Genomic DNA, 23543 nt, shown 5'->3' on the forward strand with positions numbered 1-23543 from the left:
AGTAACGTCTCAGTGGTGTTTTGGACACCAGTGGGCTCATTATTGGTGTGAGTGCAAGTATTAGACTGTAATATCATAAGAAGGTCTTGCTTTGTCGGTGATGTGTGTAGTAAGTTGATGTTCATATCACCACCTATAACCAGCGTTGATCCAGTTTTAATTGCCCAGTTCAAAAACTTATCCATAAATGCAAGGAAGGCCGTTGTATTGCCATTTGGAGGACGATATAAAAGAGAAAAAAATATTGTCACCGTTTGATACCGTTAGGATTTTTCGATCCTGCGGCGACACTGCGAGGGGCGCGCTGACGCGTCTCTAAATAAATACTTTGATAACATTACCTGAATATATATGAAATGAATTTGATTCCGCACAGCACCACATAAATATTAAGATTCCCTTTTGGTCATTGAAGAGCTACACATAGCAGCTGGTGTATGCCCAGTTACCCACATTGGCGTCAAGGAGGTTCATTTAAATGCATTACGTAGTCAGCTGCAAGCATCCAGTGAGTCACGTTAACGTAAAAGTTGTGCATTGAAAAGCGGCACGTATACAGTGTCACATACCAGTGATCCAAGTTGTTCCGACGGTTAGCTTCTAATACCGTTCCCTCAGCCCAGCATCCCGATGTTCCACGCATGGAGGATTCTGATACCGTGCCTTTTACCTGCATGAGACAATGAACTACTCATTAAGTTGAGGGAAATGGTTTGAGGCGTAGAAGCATAGTCACATATCGAAAAGTACGTGCAGTATTGTAAGAATGCCTATTGCAATATTACACCGAAGCACAGACAGCACCCAATAATGCATGATAAACTGCGACGTCGTCAACACTGCAGAGAATTTTTCGCCTACAGCTGCTGCGTGCCTTTGTGCCGATTACGTTATTAGTTTTCACAGGTCTCTTAACGACGTACTTTACCTTGAAAATGTATGTTCACAATATCTAGCTTTAAATAGGTGTATAATAAATTTCTCTTTTCGAAGGCTTCTCGTTTAGGAAATAGCTTTACGTAGCCATCTTATTAAAACCGAACTGTCATTAATTAGAAGGACGGGCATAGGTATGAATTGCCACAGATCACAATCCATGATGATGATCTATGAGCTTTCGTCATAAATAATGATGCTAATAAAGATGAATTCAGTTGAGATATCTCAACCTTGTAAGCCAGATCTGTTCTCGTTTGTGCGATAAATTTTGGACAACAGCTAAGTATAAATACTCTCTCGCGCTAATCCCGTTTCGGTTGTGCAATATAGAGCTATGAAACGCATCCTATCAATCCTCGGTATTCTACCAATTCGTTATATTTCATAGTCTTGAAAATTTCCTGGGAATAAATTTGTGATAATAGAACGTGCGAGTAAATAGCGAGTTTTACATACTGAGAGCCAGTATTTGAGGATGCGAATTAGCGGGTCCACACAAGAATCCGTAAAGGCACACATAAAAAACTGACACGGCAGAAAAACATGCAAGCAGGGCGTGGCGCTTTGAATAGCAAGAACTCATTTGGCTACGAAAAGCTGTTTGTGCGGGCAACATTTAAAACTCCCTAATGTTTTTACTAAAGGACGCGTTAGTTCGCACGCTCAAATTTTGACATGGTGCTTGTACGCAATGTTGTCCCTCCAAATCAAAGCTTCCGGCCACTCTAAACCAATCTAACCATTCTAAACGCCAGCATCGGTATATATATATATATATATATATATATATATATATATATATATATATATATATATATATATATATATATATATATATATATACATAGGTGTGTGTGTGTTGTGTTATAAAGCATGGGGATAGCGACAATAGTTGTGCTGGGCTCTTCTGCGGACAGGTGGTGGTAACAACTTTATTGACACTCTGCTCAGCTATGACCTGGCAGGCCCGAGTCCTAGAATCAGAAAGCAGGATTTAAGCAGGCATCTGTGAAAGAAACTCAATATAAAGACTGAAGTTATTATCACACGATGGACGCGTGATAGCAAACTACTAAGCAGATACTAGGAATCCTTCATTAATAATAAGATTTGGTTGTGATAATACATATACAGAAAAAAATACAACAGCATATTTCATGGCAGTCTGAAATTGCAATGGGCTATTGCAAATTCCATGAACATTAAAAATTTGTCTTCGCTATGTTTAAATCGTCCAAGCTAGAAAAAATTTATGACGATATTTTTTCTCAATGAAACTCCGGCTATTTATATTATTCGTAGCTTTTACTCGTGCAACATCGTTTTAAATTTCCGTAAAAAACATTTTCCGGGCATTTAGGTGGAAGTTAAAGCCAAAGAACCGTCTTGTGTTAGTACAGTTGGTCTTCTAATTATTGTCTGAATAATAAGTAACACAAAACATGCAGATAATTCTGAAATAACGCGTAATCTGTAGTTTATGTAAGGACAACTTTTTATAGGACCTTTTAGGATCTACATTTATGCAGAAAGAACGGAGGAAATACTTACTGTACAAAAGCATGCTGCTTATCGGAAACCTAGGGTTACTATTGACATTCTTTCTGAGATGTAGGTTTGAAAATATGATGAAAGCTGAAGGTGATGGTAAACTGGTTTACATAGCTGGTCATTTCATTTTGCCCCTCCTTACGTCTTCGTCCCTATTCTACGATGCCAGATGTGAAAACACGAATTACGGAATGTGACAATTTCTACAAACATGTGTGCCATGGCGGGAACAAAGAATTGCACAGGACTTCACCAGAATTTCTTAAGACGTTGCTCTACGAAAAACTGCAAGGTAAGAGGAAAGTACAAGTTACAATAAACTACGCATTGTTCAAGTACTTGCAAACCTTATTTTAGTATAGTTCGTGAAGTGTAAAAAAAGCAATATGCAACTTATCGCAGCTACTGTTTTCTGTCGCTTCAATAAACTAAATACGTTATTGAGCTTTTGACACAGAGTAGCTTTCTGTTTAAAGATAGCCTGTCAGATTTATGAGGCCTAAAACTCTGACGACCGCTCACACGCACGCACGCACGCACGCACGCACGCACGCACACACGCACACACACACACACACACACAAACACACACACACACACACACACACACACACACACACACACACACACACACACACACACACACACACACACACACACACACACACACACACACACACACACACACACACACACACACACACACACACACACACACGCACACATGCGCGCACGCACACGCACACTGATCCTGTCAATACCGCGCCAGGAGGGCTCCACCTACTTTCCCATCATGAATAGACGTCCCCAGAAAGCACATGTTCCAGAGTGAAAAATTATCAGAAATAAGAGCAATGATCCACGCGTAACGCGAATATGTTTCCTCAGTGAGCTTATATAGGTAAATTTAACAATTTTAATAGGCACGTAGCAGGTAATAGTCATGAAAGGTGAGAAAACAAAGAAAAATAACATCAATATTTTGAGCCAATGGCCCGCATACTATATTTCCGCACTTTTCGCCAGAACCCTAGCGGTCACCCTCTTTACAAGAAAGTCAAGTTTTCATTGTTTTGGTTAATCAAAACTTTGAAAATTATCTTTAAGTTAATTGAATAGGAGAAAATATCTGCTGTTTTGTTAATGGATGAATAGCTTTGAAACATTGCTCACACATTAGTGACCGCATGATATGAAAACAGGCTGCTCGGGAAGTTCACACTCGTGTTCGTCAATGACACAGATGTTCATGGTGTCTTGGTTTAGGCAACCCATACAATGTAACTTATTGGTATGGATGAACTGAAACTTGGGTAGAAATAGCGATGAGACTCGATGGGGCAATAGTCCATGCTGAGCACATATCAGTATTTTTATTTACATCACTGTCGAAGATTATGCTAGATTGAAACAGTTTCATTTGTTATAAACACCTCACATGCCTACTAATATTGCGTGACACTAATTTCACCTGTGAGAGGATTTCAAACTTGAGATGGTCTTCATGAAAAGCGTGAAAGTTTCGGAGAACGTAGAATTATTCATGATGACGTAAAAGTAGCATATGATATCGAAGAAGTGGTGAGGAATGAAAATGCAGAAAGGTAGAGCTACTTTTCCTCAGAGGTAGCGGAAGGGGGGCCACGTTGAAGAAAATTCTATTTTTCAGGTAACTCTCATGATGAGAGATGATAAAAGAGATTTTCGGACTGTGCACCCCCCATGCTGGGCCAATTTTCACGTAAAGATTTTGACGCAAGAAATATTGCAGGGATGTTCACGTTACTGCCGAGATAAAGTCGCAAAAAGAAAGAAAAGGAAACTGAGAGCGCTATTGTATAATGCGACAGTCATGAATGTCTTGGATTGAGTACTAAATCAGAATGTAGAAAGTTCCTAAATGGCAATTTCTTTTGCAGGAATACTAGAAGAAGAATACACTCATATACAGAAGACAGGCATGGAAAGTGGTGTCGATGGCGATCATGTAAACATTGGAATAATGGCCAAGAAGCTGTACTGCGTCTGTGTAAAAGGTGGGATAGGAAGTAAATTTTCACCTGTCTGTAAAGCTGCCGTAACGCTGTATTTTTTACTGCAATTATTTTTGTCACTGTGATTTTCGGACATCATATGACAACTCTGCGAAATATGACTCACTTAAGGCCTAAGTATGCCTAAACTTGGCTATTTATTTGTGAGTGATTAGTAGTCTTGCAGCGTTTGTGATTTCATAGCCCATGGGGGCAAAAATTGAGACCCACGTCATTTGCTACACTGGTCGATGATGTTCCTTAACACATACAGTCACAGGGCCAGCGCTTTATGGTCCCTTCATATGAAACATGAACAACTTAGTGCTATTAGCGTCCCGCTGTTAATAATTGCCGAAATGACAGCAATTAATGCAAATCCATGCAATATTTTGGGCATATGACGGATTAGCAGCTTCAATGAAGTGCCGGCAGAAGTCGCAGCAGTGTCAGCTCTTACTGGATCCAACTGATGCATCCAGGGATTCCCGTCTTTTGCGCGCTTAATAGGGAGGAAACAATACTTATTGCAGACCACTAGGACCAACGGTAATGGGAAAGAAGGCTGTTGTTTGCTATGAAATGCTTGCTTGCTTTGCCCCCTTCCTTTTCAGCTTCTGTCTTTCACGACTGACCTGTGTCAGACATAGTGCAAACAAGCACCGCATGTAAAGCGAACCGAGACATCTCGGAGTGGCAGGAGATGCACGTAAGCATAAGCGTAAGTTCCAGTACCAACAGGCCATCATCGTTCAGCCATCGTCGTGATTTCGACATCGCCTTTTTACAATTGTTATCACACCTTTGTTGTCATGTCGCCGCCATATTTCCGCCGTGTTCACTTCCTCACGGTCACTTCGTTTTTATATGTCGCCATCACACTGCCATCCTCGAGCTGTTGTTGACGTTGTCATTCCGTCGCGCTAATTGCATTGTCATCATAGAGTCGTCTTCATGCGTTGTGATTGTTCAGTCTTCTGCATTCTGTCTTCGTGATTCTACTGTCAATATGCCATTGTCGTCATGCCTTTGTCATGGTACTGGAGTCCTGACAAATTTGTCGCCGTTCCAGCATCGTGATATCATCGTCGTCATACCATTGTCATTGTGTTCGCAGCGTCATTCCATTGTCATCATGCAGTCGTCGTCATACCAGCATCGTCGTCCCGTTATCGTCATGCCGTCGTCGTTGCTTTAGCGCATTCATCTCATGGTCATGATGCCGTTGTCTTCCTACCATCATTGTCATATCATTGCCGTCATGGCGTTGTCGACAGTGTTTGCCATGCTGTCGTGGTCATTCAATTGTCATCATTTTCTTGTAGTCAATGCAGTGTTTTCTTACCAGTGTCGTCATGGCAGTGTCTTATTGCTATTGTCAAGGCACTGTAGTTCGTCCTGCCGCTGTGGTCTTTCCATCATCGTCATCCTTTTGTCGTCAAGGGTATGGTCAAGCAGCGCAAGTTTAGGTTGAGCGAGGCAGTTTTTGTGGAAAGCTCTTAAACATGGTTGTGTGCTCTGTTCTTATAAGCAGTCACTAAACAACTATAGCACTCTTTGTAAACAACAGCGAAACCTTAGCTAAAATCATTTGCCATAACACGTGGGAGGCACGTACTTAGTCTATGTGCACTAAAGCGACTGCTGCAGTTACACTAACCCAATTGACGTTCCATAGGCACAACCGTTGCGCAATGGAAACGGCATACCAAACGCAAGTGTGTAGGCTTGAGCTTCAAATTCTCGATTTGATACACTTCGAATAAAATAAACAGATAGAAGTACTGGCACCAGGTATGATATTGATCGTTGCGAAGGTATTGCTCAGAGACCGATCTCCTGGATACTGGTTGATCCGACGACGATGGCTGGACTCTTCAGGTTGGTGAAGTCGGAACATTATAGCCGGCCAAACTGCCGGACGTCCACGTGTAGGTAACTTCGGCATCATTGCAGGAATATCATTGCAGGAATAGTAGATATATTTTTGCATACCAGAGACACTCGGTCGACGAATTTGCTTATCGTTAGATTCAAAGCGCTGTGTAATCATACTTGCTCGCGCCTAGAGAGCAGGCGGTGGCAGAATCGGAGTGCGGTCGTACTTGCTAGCCGCTGAGACCGCTCAAGAATAATAGTAAACTGTTATAACTGTTGGTATGCTGTGAAGATGACAGCACAGCCGCAAGACTTTTGCATTTCACATCATGCGACTACGCGTCGCAAGTCTTGATGTCACACGCTGCTATTAGCATGGTGTTCGATGTTTCAGAGCCTTCCGAGCTCTGATACTTCTGGTTTAGCTGAACGTATTGGTGCACTTTTGAATGTGATATAAAACTAGAACGTGGCGGTTGACCATTTCATAACCCCCTTTGAAGAATATAAGGTATACGCCCCCTAAATGGGCACTGCTGTGAATGCAAAAGATGATACATGGGTGGTCCTTTGGGTACTGGATATGGGGCTGCATAGAACTACGCAATAAAGAAGTGATAATTCAACTGATATATTTTTGCATTTTGTGATATGTCAAGCTAGTTTTCTTGATTGTAAAAAAAAATGTTCGATTCGAGATTTCCTGCAGGTGATTTTCCAAGACACCTATACCTACGTTGTTAGTTTGATATATGAATGCCTGTTTTCTTTTCTTAGATGAACAGAACTCCAAAGAGAAAGTTCAAGAAGCACTTACAGAAGTGCTGCGATCAGCTGGCATAGACGAGTGGCCCTTGATGCGTGAGTCATCTCAGCAATACGATAAGGTGTTGGAAAAGACAGGGCTTAGACCTGTGGCAACAATAGCGCCTGTTCCTGATCCGAAGAACCCCCAGTACATGTTAGCGGTAAGTTTGGTCCTAATAAATGCGGAAATGAAATATATCAGAGAACATTTATGAATTTGAACAATCGGCATTTTATGGCACAAGATAATGCCATCGACAGCTATAGGCGAAAGAATACATGCTGAATTTGTTAAAAATTAGAGGTAGCAAGTTCTTGGTATGATAAACGAGACAAATACTATCGCAGACGCATAAATATACGAGAAAGGTTGTGATGTTACATGTACTTTACGGCCACGTGGCCGAAGAAAGACTGCTGAGAAGTTGCCGTACTGTATGACACATGATAGAGCGAACAAAAATTGTGCACACTCGACGAACATATTGAAGCCTATTTGAACAGACGTTCTGATTGAGCGTATAATTAAACACGATGGGCACAAGTTTATTATTATTTGAAACAACATGTAGTCTTATAACTTTATGGACCACACAGGACACAACCTTATTCTCATGCAGTCTCATTCTACACCATGCACAAGACATGCCAAAATGCGTACTGCAGCTGAGGTGAGTGCAAACCGTAAAACGTCGGCACACCAAGAGCGCTATGGCGAATGCGATGTTTCATGTGCCTCCAGAGTAGAATGGAGGTAAGAATTATAAGGAGTAGGATGCAATAGACTGGCGGGTCTAACTTGAGGATCTTAAATTACAGTTGTACATGCAAATGGTTTTTGGTACACTGTGCTACCATTTATTTTTGTTGAGGTTGTAAATAGTATCTGTTCTTTTCACTCTATGTCAACGCCAATCTGTATCACTATCTACAAGTCTGCAATGACACAAATATGGAAATTAAAGGCTTCCTTAGGCAGAAGGATGATTTGACCAGCCAATGTGGATAGCGATTTTTGGATAATGAAATTCGTGAGGTAATTTTGAAAGTTCTTTTAGCGGTTGCTTATAACCTATTTTGCATGGACGTCTGCAACGAAAATTGCTTCGCACCCGCCGTGGTTGCTTAGTGGCTATGGTGTTGAACTGCTAAGGACGAGGTCACGGAATCGAATACCGACCACGCGGGCCGCATTTTGATGGAGGCGAAATGCGAAAACACCCGTGTACATAGATGTAGGTGCACGGTAAGAACCCCAAGTGGCTCAAATTTCCGGAGTCCCCCATTACGGCGTCCCTCATAATCAGATCGTGGTTCTGGCACGGAACAACCCATATATTTTTTAATGTAGTTCGGTCAGTTTGAAGACCACCCCTCACTGTAGAGAGAGAAGAAATAAGGGGACGCTAGCGAAATTTACAAGTTCGTGACCGGTTGGCTACCCTGCATGAGAAAGAAACAAGGAAAAAATGAGAAGGGAAAACAATCAGTTCACCTAAGCACCTCACAAGATAGCGAGAGAGGAGCAAGAAAAGGCAGTGAGCTTCATCAGACGCCCTTCCTCTTTGTTGCTCTGAAATGCGGGAATGGCGCAAAAAGACCAAGAGAGACAAGCAAACAGCGCACAAGTCGAGAGCACACCTGAAGGTAGACATCACCTCTGCAAACAGTCGCAGAGTCTTGTTGACTTCAACGTCTTCGTTGCTATCTTCGGAAGGAGCGCGCACGGCCTGGTCCAAGAATCTGGGCATCTGATAATTGTCTTGAGTAAAGCCGGTTTAAGGCTGCCTAGCGCTGTGCGCTGAACGCCGTACCGAAAACAAAGGCACGGGACATGTTCAGTAGTATTTCGGTCTCGCAAGAGTCGAGCGTAATTGTGTCAGCCATTCCAATGTGGAGCGAGTATGCTTTCGTGAATGCAGCCCTGATACAGATGCGGTATTACAGCGTTACATTGGAGCAGGAAATGCGTGCTGGCAGTTGTAGCTTTAAAGATAGATGCAGTTTCTTGAGGTGAAACATCGGGGTACTAGGTGACCATCAATGAATGGGCGTGGCCGTCCAAGCCATATAATAGTTTCGTTGCAGCCTCCATTGTTGTTTTCGGAATTACAACTGGTTCGATTCCTGCATCGGCGGGCAGGGCCGCGTTGTCGGCGATGCTTATAAGCCTTAGCGGTATGTGCGGGCAGCCACTCAAATATTATGTCGTGCCTTTTCTCACAAGCATGATGGTGAAAATTTCTTATCTCCTGTACCTATTGCTCATAGATTGTGTGGTGTGCGCTAAACTGCAAAGTATGAAGGAATGCCTTTGAGTCACAACATGTGATCCATTTCCATGGCCACTCTGATAGGACGTATTGTGCTGTAGCATGCAGAGCAACAAGCTCTGCCGACGTAAGTGTTGTTTCGTGCGAGCATTAATATTTAATTGTGACTAGCCTAGCCGGAATGACAATGATGCTTTTGAGCTGCTAGAAGAGAGCAACCTCTTCGCAAAGACGTGCGTTCTGTCTCCATATAACTAATTCAATAAGAGCATCGTCGCTTTCACTAAAAAAAAACGCGTTCACTTGACGGTACGCTTTCTCCGTGTTATCGTGGTCGAGGAACTACGCACCTAAACCGTTAAAGCTAAGATGACGGGTTCAGTATCGTAGCGTTTCAACGCTGTTCTTAGCTGACTTCTAATTTATATCAGTTTAGCTGCCATTCCTCATAGTTCATCATATTTGCTGCTATTTATATCATTTAACACACAGTACGAGTCACTAGATTTCTTGAATTGCGAATTCACCTGGACTTAGCCATAAAGACGGTGATACAATTGGGGCAGTGGGCGACTGTGGGACGTTGGTAAACTCTAGCATTCTATTACACCGTGTTCCATATTCCAAATATCCGACAAGATAATACAAGGATCTTGCGTGGTGAAACTTTTCATCATATAGATAGCACTGTCCAATGCTTTTTCGGTGCTTCCAAGTAGAATAAAAACTGTAAATCCCAGTCGCTGACAGGCAACAATAACGTGTTAAGCAACGCTATTTTGGTCTAAATATAATGGGAAAATTCGTACAGTATTCTCTATTTTTCTAGCTCAGCAACAAAATTTAAAATCACTATTCGCTTCTTTGCCTCAATGGCCAAGCGCCAGCTATGTACAGTCTTCCTAAAATCCATAAGCAGGGTAGTACAATGGGAACCACTGGGGATTTCATGAGGCCTCCACTCTACAAGTTGTCTACATTGCGGAGCGGGGACCGCATGACTGGAAGGTTTTTGTCAGAGTGCTACGCCACACCTGGCTAGATTGTGAAGAACATGCCATTCGACGTGAAATCTTTGTTCAGTGTTTCTGTGGACCTAGCGGTGAGTACGTGAAGGGCGGCTGTGCAGGCTGACGGGAAGCTCAGTAAGTGCACGGCAATCGAAGCACACGACCCGGTGTGGCTGCACCAGTTCTGCCTAGAAAATATGTACTTTACGCGGTGTTTTGTGGTCTAGAAGGAAGTCCATGGAACCGCTATGGGTATGGGCATATCAGCAACGCCGTTACTCTTACCATGGAAGCAGATAAAAACGGGCTTTGGCTTTTTTTACCCTGCCCCAAAGGTGATGCTCCCGTGCGTTGAAGAATGAATTTACGTTATATAAAACGATGCACGGCTGCCTTGCCCGATCACTCTCATAGCATCGAGCGAGCTATTCGATTTACTGCTGAATACACGGGGAGGCTAGCTCTGAGGCAGAATGGGGGAACGACACAGCCCCTCTCTTACAGCGTTCATGCAAACTATACCGACGCTGCAGCATATATCGATTTCTGATCCGTTAACCCTGCCTGCTGTAAGCTCTCAGTGTCAGTTTTGCAAAGGCATAAAAATTGAAGAGTTTGTAAGAAAAATGAAGATCTGTCCTCTGAGCTTGTCTGCATACGACGTGCACTTGGTACCTGCGGTTACGCCAAAAACCTAATCACGGCATCGTGTGCTTCACATTTCGGGAACCATGTGATACCACTAGCCATTCGAGACAGCGATTCCATAGGTGCGTTGTGTAGGAGAAGCTTTCACATGTGTCTTGCACCGCTACAACGAGCAAGCGGCCCTCATTCTATTTAACAAGTGGCGCCACGAGCTGATCAACGGCAAAGACATGTGAGAAGAAAGAAATTAATTGGGACATGGTATATATGATACCCTGTGCATCCGGTGACATGAAATACGTTCGTTCAAAAACCGCACATACCCGGCGCATTTGCGGTGCAGCCTGCTATGGCATAGAGCTGCCATCCTTGAGGAATCTTTTTGACGTGGATTTGATTACGTCGAGCATAAGAGAAATATGAAGGATATTTTCTGTCATTGTAGAGTGGCACATTTTCGATGGCACGTGCCTAGTAACTGCAGTTGGGGTTGTCGGGATCGTCCGCCACTTCGTTGTCACCACCGTGGGGATCGCTGCCTCGTGCTCCTACCGAAGTGGCTGTCCCACAAGGGACAAGGGTATTACCACGCCACTAGACAAACCTGCTTTTAGTCTTGAATAAAGCCAGTCGGCAATCCGTTTTCAACCTGTCAATGCGTCTATTACTTGCCTCCGGTAAACAGAGCTCTCAACATGTGGTGGCCCAAGACATTTACGTTTTTTAACACTAGCCATGAATTACGCTGATCCTACTCATGCTGACAGAGACGACGCCACGATTACGTCTCCTGTCACCGTCGCATACCTTCAGCTTCGCAGCTGTTGGCCCAATAATCCTCGTGTTTGGTTTATGCAATCAGAGGCCCGTTTTTAACTCCGACGCATCACTTCACAGACAGCAAGGTACCTGCACATCGTCGCCGTTCTACCTCTCGACATCGCCGATGCCACAGACTACTTACTTGCTGCTACGCCTTCGGCCATAGCATACGACGACCTGAAACGCACGGTCATGCAGCGCCTCGAAACATTCGAACAGAGCAGGCTCCAACAGGGCCTCTCCGAGGAATACGGCGAACAACGGCCGTTACAACGTGTGCCAGTTACAGGGTGGCCACTCCGCAAACAGGAGCCAGCTTCCAATTTTGCGCAAGCCCTGGAGGAAACAGTCGACCGCCTTGCCTGCAGAAGCTGTCGACGGGTGGCAACACTGGTGACAAACTTGGGCGCAACCATTCGTCTTCAGAGTTGCTGAACGCAGCCCTTTTTGTGGATGGGAAACACGCTGGCCTTCGCGCAAGCCGCCTATTCTTCGTAGTCGACCGCTCAACGGCAGCCACCTCCTCATGGACACCGGAGGTGAGCGGTGTATCGTTCCCTACGCGGCCGCAGATGACCACTGTGGCAAGTGCACACCCACGCTCCACGAAGTGGACAGCACTGTCATCGCGTCGTATGGGCTCCGGTCAATAACACTAGACATCGAACTCTGACGCTTTAACAGATGGGTATTTGTGATCGCCGACGTCAGCTTTGCCTTACTGGGAGCGGGCTTCCTCAGCCAATTGAACCCAGATGGGAGTGTTCTCTCTAGGTCCATAAAGAACAGCGTCACATTCCTCCATGTAGTTGGCCAGCAGTCCAGCCTCACCTCATCTGACATCCTACGTTTCGGCCGGTCTCAACGTACAACAAGATACTTGCTGAGTACCCGCAACTCAAGAAGCCCCGAAACGATGTTCTGTCTGTGAAACACATCGTTACGCATCATGTCACCACCACCTGTCGCCGCGCAGCCACATAGGCTTGCTGGACGGAGGTTGGAAGTCGCCCGCCGTGATTTCGAGCACATGCTTCAGCTCGGTGTTATTCGTCCTTGCTCCAGCAATTGGTCTTACTTATCCATCTGGTTCCAATGCAAGACAGTGGGGACTGGCGACCTTGTGGTGATTACCTAGCTTTGAATGCCGTCGCTACTCCGGATGAATATCCCCTTCCTCACATACATGACTTCGGTGCTCGTCTTGCAGCAACCAGAATATACAGCAAGATCGATTTGATCAGCGCGCACCACCATATTCATGTCAAACCCAGCGACATTCCGAGGACAGCAATCACTACTCCAGTTCGCCTGTTTGAGTTTGTCCTTATGCTTTACGGTTTGAAGAATGCGGTGCAAACTTTTGAAAGGTTCATTGACGAGGTTAGGCGTGGACACCAGTTCATTTCTGTCTACCTTGATTCAAGCAAAACCAAATATATGGTATTTAGTTCACGAGCAAAAATCATTGACAGCTTCCAAATTGACATTTTCATTAACGGCCACTCACTAGAGCGAACACACTCATTTAAGTATCTTGGTGTCATTCTAGATGAACATCTTCACTGGAAAAATCAGATTAGCGCAGTCTGTTCAAAGTTGGCTTCTGGCTGTTATGCCTTATTACAGGCCCGTGATTATTTTAACACACATACACTGCGTACCCTTTATTTTACCCTTATTAACAGTCATCTAACATACTGTGTAGAATCATGGGGTTTAACATACAACACTTACCTTGATCCTATCCGGCGATTACAAAAACGGGCTGTCCGAATTATAACACAAAGCAAGTATACTGAACCAAGTAAACCAATTTTCCAGTTATTAAATATCCTTCCTTTCGATCTTTTGCGGTCTTTAAAGATAGCGCTGTGTGTAAACAACATAGTAAAATATAACCAACCTTTCAATGCTTCCCTGTTTCGCTCTCCTTCTCGACTCACGAGAAACCTCACACATAGTAACTTTAATTTGCCACCGAATAATAACATCTACAGTGAAAGATTGGTGCAGTTTTCAGGAGCCAAGGTTTGGAATGCTTTACCCCCAGAAATAAAACAGTCCCACGAAACTAATAAAGCATTAAGAACATACTTTTTGAGCCTTATTTGATCTATGTGACAGTCGTTCGCGGTTTGTGTTTGTTGTACAGTGTTGTTCATTACAGATCTTTATTCATTCTCCTGTAAAATGCATATTGTATTATTTTCTCCTCATTGTATAGTGTACTCTGGTCTTTCGCCGTGACTTTGGGCTTTCTATTTTTCACAAGTGTTGTGTCATTGCCATCGTGCATTTTTGTATCTGAACCCCACACTAGCCTCTGGCTATGGGTTCAGTCAGTGTCTGATAATTTGTATGGCAAGAATAGAAATAAAACAACAACAACAACAACAACAACAACAATATTTTCCTAGAAAGTCGCACAGACGAAGAGCATAAAGAGCCCTTACGCCTTCTAGTTGACCTAGTGGATAAACAGAGCCCGATCCTGAAGCCCCAGATATGCATTTTCTGAGTTTAAGCCCAGGATTGTCTGGGCCATCGCATTGCACCCCAAGGCATACAGCCACTGGGTTTTCCCCTTTGGAGCCTCATTCCGAAAGTTTCGCGATGTTTTGGGGCTCATAAATTTTCACGGATGCTTCATGCGAACCCGTACGCAAGTTCTTCAACCACTTACCGACCTGCTGCTTAGAGACTCCGATAAAACGCCTACTTTCCTCTAGCCCTCGGAGCATGAAAGGCGGTTGGCGACTGCAATGTTGCTGATTCATCCGTTGCCCGACGCACCAACTCGCCTTATGGTAACGCGTCGACCATAGTAGTGGGTGCAGTACTGCAGCAGCACAATGGTTCGGACTGGAGGCCGCTGGGCTCCTCAAAGCGCCGAAAACTTACAGGGGCCCACTACAGCACCTTCAGGAGGGAAATGTTGGCCATCCATTGCGCTTTCAAAAATCTAGGTTTTTTTGTTGAAGCTTTCACATTCTGACCAAACACAAGCCGTTAACCTTCGTTTTCAAGAGCAACAGTTCCTTGCACTCAGAAGCTGAGCTTCGACAACATTCCTTTATCTCTGAGCTTTCTAAGTACATCTGCCATATCTCAAAAACCGAAAATCAGGCAGCTGGTGCACTGTCGCTGATCGGCCCTGCGCCTGCAGGTACTTTGGAGCTCTGGCCTCCGCTCAGCAAAACGACCCCGACCTGCTCCAATTGTGGGAAAAAGGCTCCTCACTCCAGCTTGCGGAGGTGACGCTTCACAACACATCAACATTGGTCACGCGCGACACAAGGCAGGCAGCTCCTCGCCCTTTCATGCCCGATAAGATTCGTCGCCCAATATTCGATTCACTGCACTGGTTAAACCATCCCTGCATAAGAGTAACACAGAAGTTTTTAACAGATCTCATCGTCTGGCCAGAGAATTTAAAAAATGTCCGATGCTGGGCAAAAAGCCGCCAAGCCTGTCAAGTCGTGGAAGGGTCCCGGCACGCGCGCTCAGCGGTGTAGCTCTTTCAACCACCAGAAAGTTGTTTCGATCACGTGCCTATAGACTTGGTGCGCCTCCTCCCCCCTACCAAGCTTTCAAGTACCTCCTCACGTGTGTCGACCAGGACTCAAGGTGGCATGAGGCGACGCGTTTACAAGACATCGCGGCCGAAAAAGTAGCACATGCATTTGTTACGTGTGTGTCGCATCACGGTTTCCATTTGTGCTTAACTATTGACTGAGAGCGACAATTCCAAAGCTAGCTTTTTCATATCATAATCAGTCATTCATAGAAAATCAGAAATCATATTCAGTCATTCATAGTCAGTCGCTGGGGGAAAGGCTGCCCATAGTACAACTGGGGCTGCCAAGAACAACTCAGGATGACCGAGGGGTCTGTGCAGCTGATGTGCTCTATGGTCAGCAATCAATGTTCCAGGCCAGTTTTTCGGCACCGAGCAAGGCACTCTGCCCGCGGCAGCGCTTCACTTAGAGTATATTCCTGGCTGGAGCAGCTTCTACCAACACACCCATGTATAGCTTGAGGGCAGCTTATGTTAAGTTTCCTGACAATGGACACACCCACACACGTCTTTCTGCGACGCGACTCTATCAAGCCACCATTGGCTCCTTCCTTTCGTGTGATTTCGCGTTTAGAGAAAGCCTTGAAAATAGACACTTGCGGCAAAGAAGGGACAGTGTCGTGCGACCGCGTGAAATCAACCCATCTTGAACTCTGATTCCTCATTCCGTGCGCCATTCACACCTGACTCCTGTATTTCAGGAGGGGGAGCCCTTGTAGCGGCAATCCGTACCTTCGTTGTCCCCCGACGTGGGGGTCATAGCCCCCTGCTCGAACCGAAGCGGCTGTCTTACAGAGGCACCACCACTGCCACTCGGCAAACCTGCTTTTACTCTTGAATAAAGCCAGTCGACTATTTGTTCAGAACCTTCCAAATTGTTTATTACTTTCTTCCGGTAAACCGAGCTCCCAACAAGTTCGGCAAACGTGCTTTTACTCTAGAATAAAGCCAGTCGATTCTCCGTTGTGAACTTGTCAAAACTTGTACTACTTGCCTCTGCGAAACCGAGCTCCCAATAGGGTCAATACCTTAATGGAAGAGCGACACACATATAGTGGCACATACCACGGACACAAGTGAACAAGACATCACAAACGCCGACGTTTGTGTTGCCGGGTTCTCTTCTCTTGTGTCCCTGTTTGCACGCTTCAACTTCCTTCACGATGATTCCATACCGACTTGCTCAATTTTCTGTTATTCCGTGCAGACTTTCTTCTTCTTCTATACACTCATAGCCACCGGGATTTTCATAAAATAACTTAAGAATACCGGTGCAATAAAAAGTAGTTTCTAAAGCCCTCACTAAACAAGCAAATGCCACGTAAGACAATATCAACTGCGATCAAACCAGGTGAAAGAACTTGATACAGAAGAAATATACCGAATCTATGATTATTTATACAAAAACTTCAATATAACTTGCAAGTATGGCCTTCTCCCGCCTTCCTACGCAAAATGGCTGATTTGATTACTCAGGCAGATTTAGGCTTGATATTTGAGCCGCTCACTTTAGTGAACAAGGTTTCGGAAGCCGAAACGTCTGAACCTCAATGCTGAACCTCAATTAGAACGACTTCATTTTTCTGTCTGAGAAAAGGCATGATCATTTTTCTTCTTTTTGTTAACCTAACCCCTTAAATATTTATAATCTCTGAGCGTTAAAGTCTGCCTACGTGTTGCTATACTACCGTTGCAAAGTTCAAAGTTCTTTAGGATTACATGCTTCATGAAATATTGTTAGCTGCTACAACCTACTCTTCATTCACGAGTTAGAAAACACTCTAGTCGACTGTATCCAGACAAACATCTCGTTATGGGCGAATCGCTATATCATACGTATTTGTTTGACGCCTGTACTCTAATGCTATAGTTTATGCAGAACTGGTAAAAAATAATTGCAGCTCACTGGTTGCAGCCGAGTGAGCATTGTCACTGCCTTTATGGAGCGACTCGATACGTACACTTGAAATTACCGCCCATCATTTATAGAAGTGGTGCAAGCTGGCTGAATGTGTTTCGACTTAGTGTGGCGTTCACTCGGTGGTATTTCCACCATCTTGTACTTGCAGACATTACAGACTACGAAGAGCTCGGAATGTCTGAGTGCAGCAGAACACGTTGTACATCTGCGCGCATTATGCTGTTTATCGACAATTACCAACACAGCTTTTGTGAAAGTTAATCTGTCATTTACTGAAAAGGTTCTCTTGGGAACTTGGCCAGAGCCTTGACGTCGGTTTTATATTCCGATGGATAATCGAATTCCTATCTCGAGAGTGGTCCGGATTTTACACCTTTAAATGTGCTTGCTGTTCATATTGAATAACCGCAATTTTTCTCATCATTATAAACACCTTTCTCACTTTTTGCTCTCATTACACTTCACCACTGCTGAGTGCGACTGGTCAGGACTTGGATCAAAGCCGACCTCTCGACTTTTCTATAATTATAAATGTCTCTCTTTCTTTGTTTATCGCAGGTGAACGCGCCTCTTCCTCGGTTCGCAGCCTACCCGGATGCGATGGTGCAAATCCGTAGTCGTCAGGAAATGCACAAAGCGTACAAGGATCTGATTCGCGTGGTGCTAAACTTGTTTTGTGAAAGACAAAGTAACAAAGTCGAACTTAAAGGGGCTTCTCATCACGACTCGAGCAATCATGAGGAGCAGAGAAGCATGGTTGAAGAACCACAGAATGCAGCTGAAGAAGAGATAGCGATTGAACAAGTTATATCAGACATTATTGACGTAGAAGTCAAAATTGCTGAAGTAAGTACCTAATGGATATGTATATCGATATAGTCATATTCGCGGCACCCTTACCGGAGAAAAGCAGAAACAAAAAGACGTAGAAGAAGGCTCGAACGAGTAAACGAGTGAAATATATGGATATATATAAAGTGAGTGGAGACATATCGGGTTTGTTGTAGTTTGTAATAACTCGGAACATGGACTTCTCGGCTCATATTATGTGGCTGTCGAGTATCTGAAGGTATTTTTGCAGAGATTTGCTGGTTAATTGTATAAAGCAACCACAAAATAGGAAGCGACAACTGAGCTGTTTGCGTGGAGTATGTTTATTAAGCGTACATTGTTTCACTTCCAGCATTTTTGAAGCTTTCGTTAAAGGGTCCCTGAAAAACTTTTTCGACACAGTAAGAAAGCCGTTACGATTTATGGAGAACGGCATTGTGAGCATAAAAGCCAAAAATTATAGCAGTGCATGGAGCAGCGTAATTGCAATCTTATAACAAAAAAGTAAAAAAAAAAGATCACTTGCTTTCTCCATCGTAATGGCCCCAGCTAGGAAGCAAACAGTAGCAGGTGAACAAAAAAGGCATTGGCCAATTTTGTTATGGAGGGCGCATTCTCATATGACAATTACAGCTAAATTAGAGGCTAATCAATGTAATATATATATATATATATATATATATATATTGTTGCGTCTTAACACGGCAAAAAGCATTCCTTAGGTGTTTCCCACGAGGCACCCTCCCTTTCATGAGCCCCTGTCCAGACGTCGAAGCAACCCTGACCGCTGGCAGTTCAACAAAGAAGCTTCGCTCAGGTCGCAATGACCATCGGATTTTTTAGATGCATTCACAACTGTGAGGGGTAGCTGAAAGCTGGCCCTCACTGAACACCCACTAATTGTTGAGGGGGGCAACGTTGCGGACTGCCGTGGGAACTGTGTCGACTTGAGTTTGCCAGATTGCGATATAATTGCCTTGTATGCAGGGGCGGTGGTGCAACATAGGAGTCCGGTGCAACGGTGCGACAACATTTGAGGAATTTCGCGAGCGATTCGATAATTATGATTGGCCAAGATACTCATATGATTCCCTAGTACAGTCTCCCAGGGAAGACGACCCTATTAAAAGCGCACAAGTTTGGCGCAGTGAGGAGGTGCTGATGTGTCCTGATATGCACTGAGACATTCAATGTGCCGCTAGGAGTGGGATTCCATCTCTGGAGCTATTTCGCTCCTATTCCCGGACGTACTCATCCCTGTGCCTGGCGGATTCCTGGCCTAACACAGATGTAGTCAGATGTAGTCATAACACAGATGTAGTGCAACGCACATGTAATGAGGAGGTTTTGGGTGCAGCTCCCACCGGAGTCAAGATATTACTTAGTGCACTTACATTGACATGTTCTTCATTATAGTGTACAATCAAATTTAAACCGCAGTTAATATCCCCGATCATTTCCTTTGCTTGATTGGCTGGTTGTCTGACCTGGTCATGATTAACAAAATCGAGCCCCTCAGTTCTCCTTCTCTCGTATATATATATATATATATATATATATATATATATATATATATATATATATATATATATATATATATATATATATATATATAGGGGTTTTCTTCAAAGTTCAGCACGCAGGACCCGACGTAAAATACGCAGGAAAGAGACGACGAACTTTTTGGGAGACTTCTTTTTCTTACTTAACGTTTTCGGCTGGTGGACCAGCCTTCGTCAGAGTACAGTACTCTGACGTCAGTACTGTACTCTGACGAAGGCTGGTCCACCAGCCGAAAACGTTAAGTAAGAAAAAGAAGTCTCCCAAAAAGTTCGTCGTCTCTTTCCTGCGTATATATATATATATATATATATATATATATATATATATATATATATATGTGGCCGGTAGAAACCAGTAAAGCCGAAGTTTAGGTTAGCCCCACTACATGTTCACTCGTCTTGTTCGTGATCGTGGTCTTTGTCCCTCTCCTGGAACCGTGACAAAACCCGCGGAGGCGAAAACACCGACTCGGCGCCGTCTAGATGGCTGCCGCATGATATGGCTTGAGACGACCCACGGGGACGATGTCCGGTGATGTGGACGACGGGGAAGCATCGGCTGGAGCTACTTAAGTCACCTCACTGAGCTGTCGGACGAAGGGGTAAACGCCACAGTAGCGGGAGAACTGTTTTTCCGACAGGCCCACATGCCGTAAAGGAGTGCAAAGTAGGACGAAGTCGCTGGCAGAGAACTGGACATCACGTTGACGATTTGTCATACGGAGACTTCTGTCTTGCCTGCGACTGAGAAAGGCGACGGTGGGCAATCTGGCGTGCCTGGGTGGCTGTAGCTATAGCGCCGCGAGCTACGAGTTGGTGATCGTTGTGTTTGTCCCTTTATATATATATATATATATATATATATATATATATATATATATATATATATATATATATATATATATATATATATATATATATATATATATATATATATACACGCAATGCCTCATGACCGCGAGCGTACCGGAATCCTGGAGGAACGCTAACATAATCCTAATCCATAAGAAGGGGCCGCTACAGACTTGAAAAACTATAGGCCGATCAGCTTACTGTACGTTGCCTACAAAGTATTTACTAAGGTAACCGCAAGTAGCGCCAGGAACACCTTAGACTCCTGTCAACCAAAGGACCAGGCAGGATTCCATAAAGGCTACTCAACAACAGACCATGTTCACACGATCAACCAGGTGATAGAGAAATGTGCGGAATATAACCAACCCGTATATATAGCTTTCATTGAATACGAGAAAGCGTTTGATTCAGTGGACACCTCGGCAGTGATGGAGGCATTACGGAATCAGCGTGTAGACGAGCCGTTTGTAAAAATACTGAAATATATGTATAGCAGTTCCACAGCCACCACAGTCCTACATAATGTAAGCAACAAAATCCCAATAAAGAAGGGCGTCAAGCAGGGAGATACGATCTCTCCAATGCTATTCACAGCATGTTTGCAGGAGGTATTCAGAGATCTGGATTGCGAAGAATGGGGGATAAGAGTTAATGGAGAATACCTCAGTAACTTGCGATTAGCTGATGATCTTGCCTTGCTTAATAACTCAGGGGACCAGTTGCAATGGATGCTCACTGACTTGGACAGGCAAAGCAGAAGGGTGGGTCTAAAAATTAATCTGCAGAAAACTAAAGTAATGTTTACCAGTCTCGGAAAAGAACAGCAGTTTACGATAGGCAGTGAGGCACTGGAAGTTGTAAGGGAATACATCTACTTAGGGCGGGTAGTGACTGCTAATGCGAATGATGAGACTGAAATCATCTGAAGAATAAGAATGGCTGGGGTGCTTTTTGCAGGCATTCTGAGATCATGTACAGCAGGTGGCCATTATCCTTCAAGAGAAAAATGTATAAAAGCTGTCTCTTACCAGTACTCACGTACGGGGCAGAAACTTGGAGGCTTACGAAAAGGGTTCCGCTTAAATTGAGGGCCACGCAACGAGCTACGGAAAGAAGAATGATGGGTATAACGTTAAGGAATAAGAAAAGAGCAGATTGGGTGAGGCAACAAGCGCGAGTTAATGACATCTCAGCTGAAATCAAGAAAAAGAAATGAACATAGGCAGGACGTGTAATGAGGAGGGAAGATAACCGATCGTGATTAAGGGTTACGGACTGGATTCCAAGCGACGGGAAGCTTAGCAGGGGGCGGCAGGAAATTACGTGGGCGGATGAAAGTAAGGAGGTCGTAGAGATGGCCACAATTAGTACATGACCGGGGTTGTTGGAGAAGTATAGTATAGGCCTTTGCCCTTAGCCAGGCTGATGATATATATATATATATATATATATATATATATATATATATATATATATATATATATGAGCTGTTTGAAAACAACGGAAATGTGTTTCAGCTTCGTATTTGTTCTCTCCAACAACGGCCATCTCCACAAAGTTGTGTTGTCTCCTGTACTGCCCGCAGTGGGACAATCGCGCATGTTTATATGGTTCCGGTAATCGACGCTTGTTCGTGTGCGTGTAGCGTTGTTATGTTGTTTCCAGTTTCTACGCGAGCACGGCAAAACTGGGTGTACCCGGAGGCTGAGCTGCCGTCGTGCAGTTTTTCATTGTGCGTTCCGTTTCGTCTCTTTAAACATATGTATTGTTCTGAACGTTATGTTGATATTTCTATTTGGCGAGTTGTCCAGGAAGCAAGAAATCAATGGAGAACTGTCGGCCACAAACGCTTCAGTGGTAGCACGTGAACGTTACACGGATCGCCCTAACACTTCGCCCGTGGCAAACGTGTGCCACAGCTGCATACACACCTCGCTTCGCGAATGAGCACTCGAGATCTATTTGTGGATGGCGCTTTTCTCTTGCCGTCAGTGCGTGCAAAGGCTAGACCTGACACGAGCTCTAGAATTCCAAGGCAGATCTGTGGCAGAGAGGCGGCCCCGAGTAACTTTCTAGATCCCGACCGTGGCTGTAAATGTAATGTAGTTTTTAATAGCGTTCATTTAGCAGGCCGTTTTTAATAATTGATACCACCTCACGTAACGTGGTGACACGAAGATGTTTCATTTGGTGTGCTTCATTCAATCCATTTGTGTTACAAAATGTAGCTGCCCGTCCGAAGGAGTGTAGGGGACAGAAGTGGAGTAGTAACATACCTGAAGTCATAGTGCGTACGCGTACCTCAAAAGCGTGGACAGTAGTGTGAGTAGGAACCAGAAGTCATCAAAAATAAAGTTAGAGAAACAGACATCCTGTCCTGTCCTGTCATCTACGTCCTGTGCATCACTTAAAATCGTCAGTGTAACACTAAGTTCCATATAATCATGAACAGACATAGTAAATTGGTCAAAAAACATGGAAACGAAAAAGACCATGGGGATTTACCAGAAAGGCATGAAAGAAATTTGAAGGGACAATGTCTATGATTACATGAAGTGCTGTGCCTTGCTGGTTGGAGCTTGAGCTGGTTGGCTAAGAACAAGTACTCGCAACAAGATAAGGCATGTATCGGCTATAGCGAAAATCCGATGACCACTTAGCACATCCTAATAGAGCGCGGACATTTTCATCGAGCGAAACCCGAAGTTAACTCCCCCCTTCCAGAAGCGCTAGGATTTAAAGTGAATGTTAGCGTCAACCGGTGAGCCAGTAGAGATACTCAAGAGACCTATGCAGTTTTGGTGGAGAAAAGCGAGGAAGAATAGGACATGAT

At 44.1% G+C, this 23543-nt stretch overlaps 1 protein-coding gene across 1 annotated transcript in view; it reads left to right on the top strand.

The window, feature by feature from the left end:
• LOC142564292 (neprilysin-21-like) overlaps positions 1-23543 on the top strand; it is a 68038-nt gene that overhangs the window by 27426 nt on the left and 17069 nt on the right. Inside the window, exons 5-8 of the mRNA XM_075675240.1 lie at positions 2660-2782; positions 4410-4526; positions 7179-7369; positions 18021-18308. Of these exons, the coding sequence (XP_075531355.1) occupies positions 2660-2782; positions 4410-4526; positions 7179-7369; positions 18021-18308 (719 nt within the window). The remainder of the gene's footprint in view (positions 1-2659; positions 2783-4409; positions 4527-7178; positions 7370-18020; positions 18309-23543) is intronic.

The sequence above is a fragment of the Dermacentor variabilis genome, chromosome 11 (assembly GCF_050947875.1).
Source record: "Dermacentor variabilis isolate Ectoservices chromosome 11, ASM5094787v1, whole genome shotgun sequence".
Taxonomy (NCBI): Eukaryota; Metazoa; Arthropoda; class Arachnida; order Ixodida; family Ixodidae; genus Dermacentor; species Dermacentor variabilis.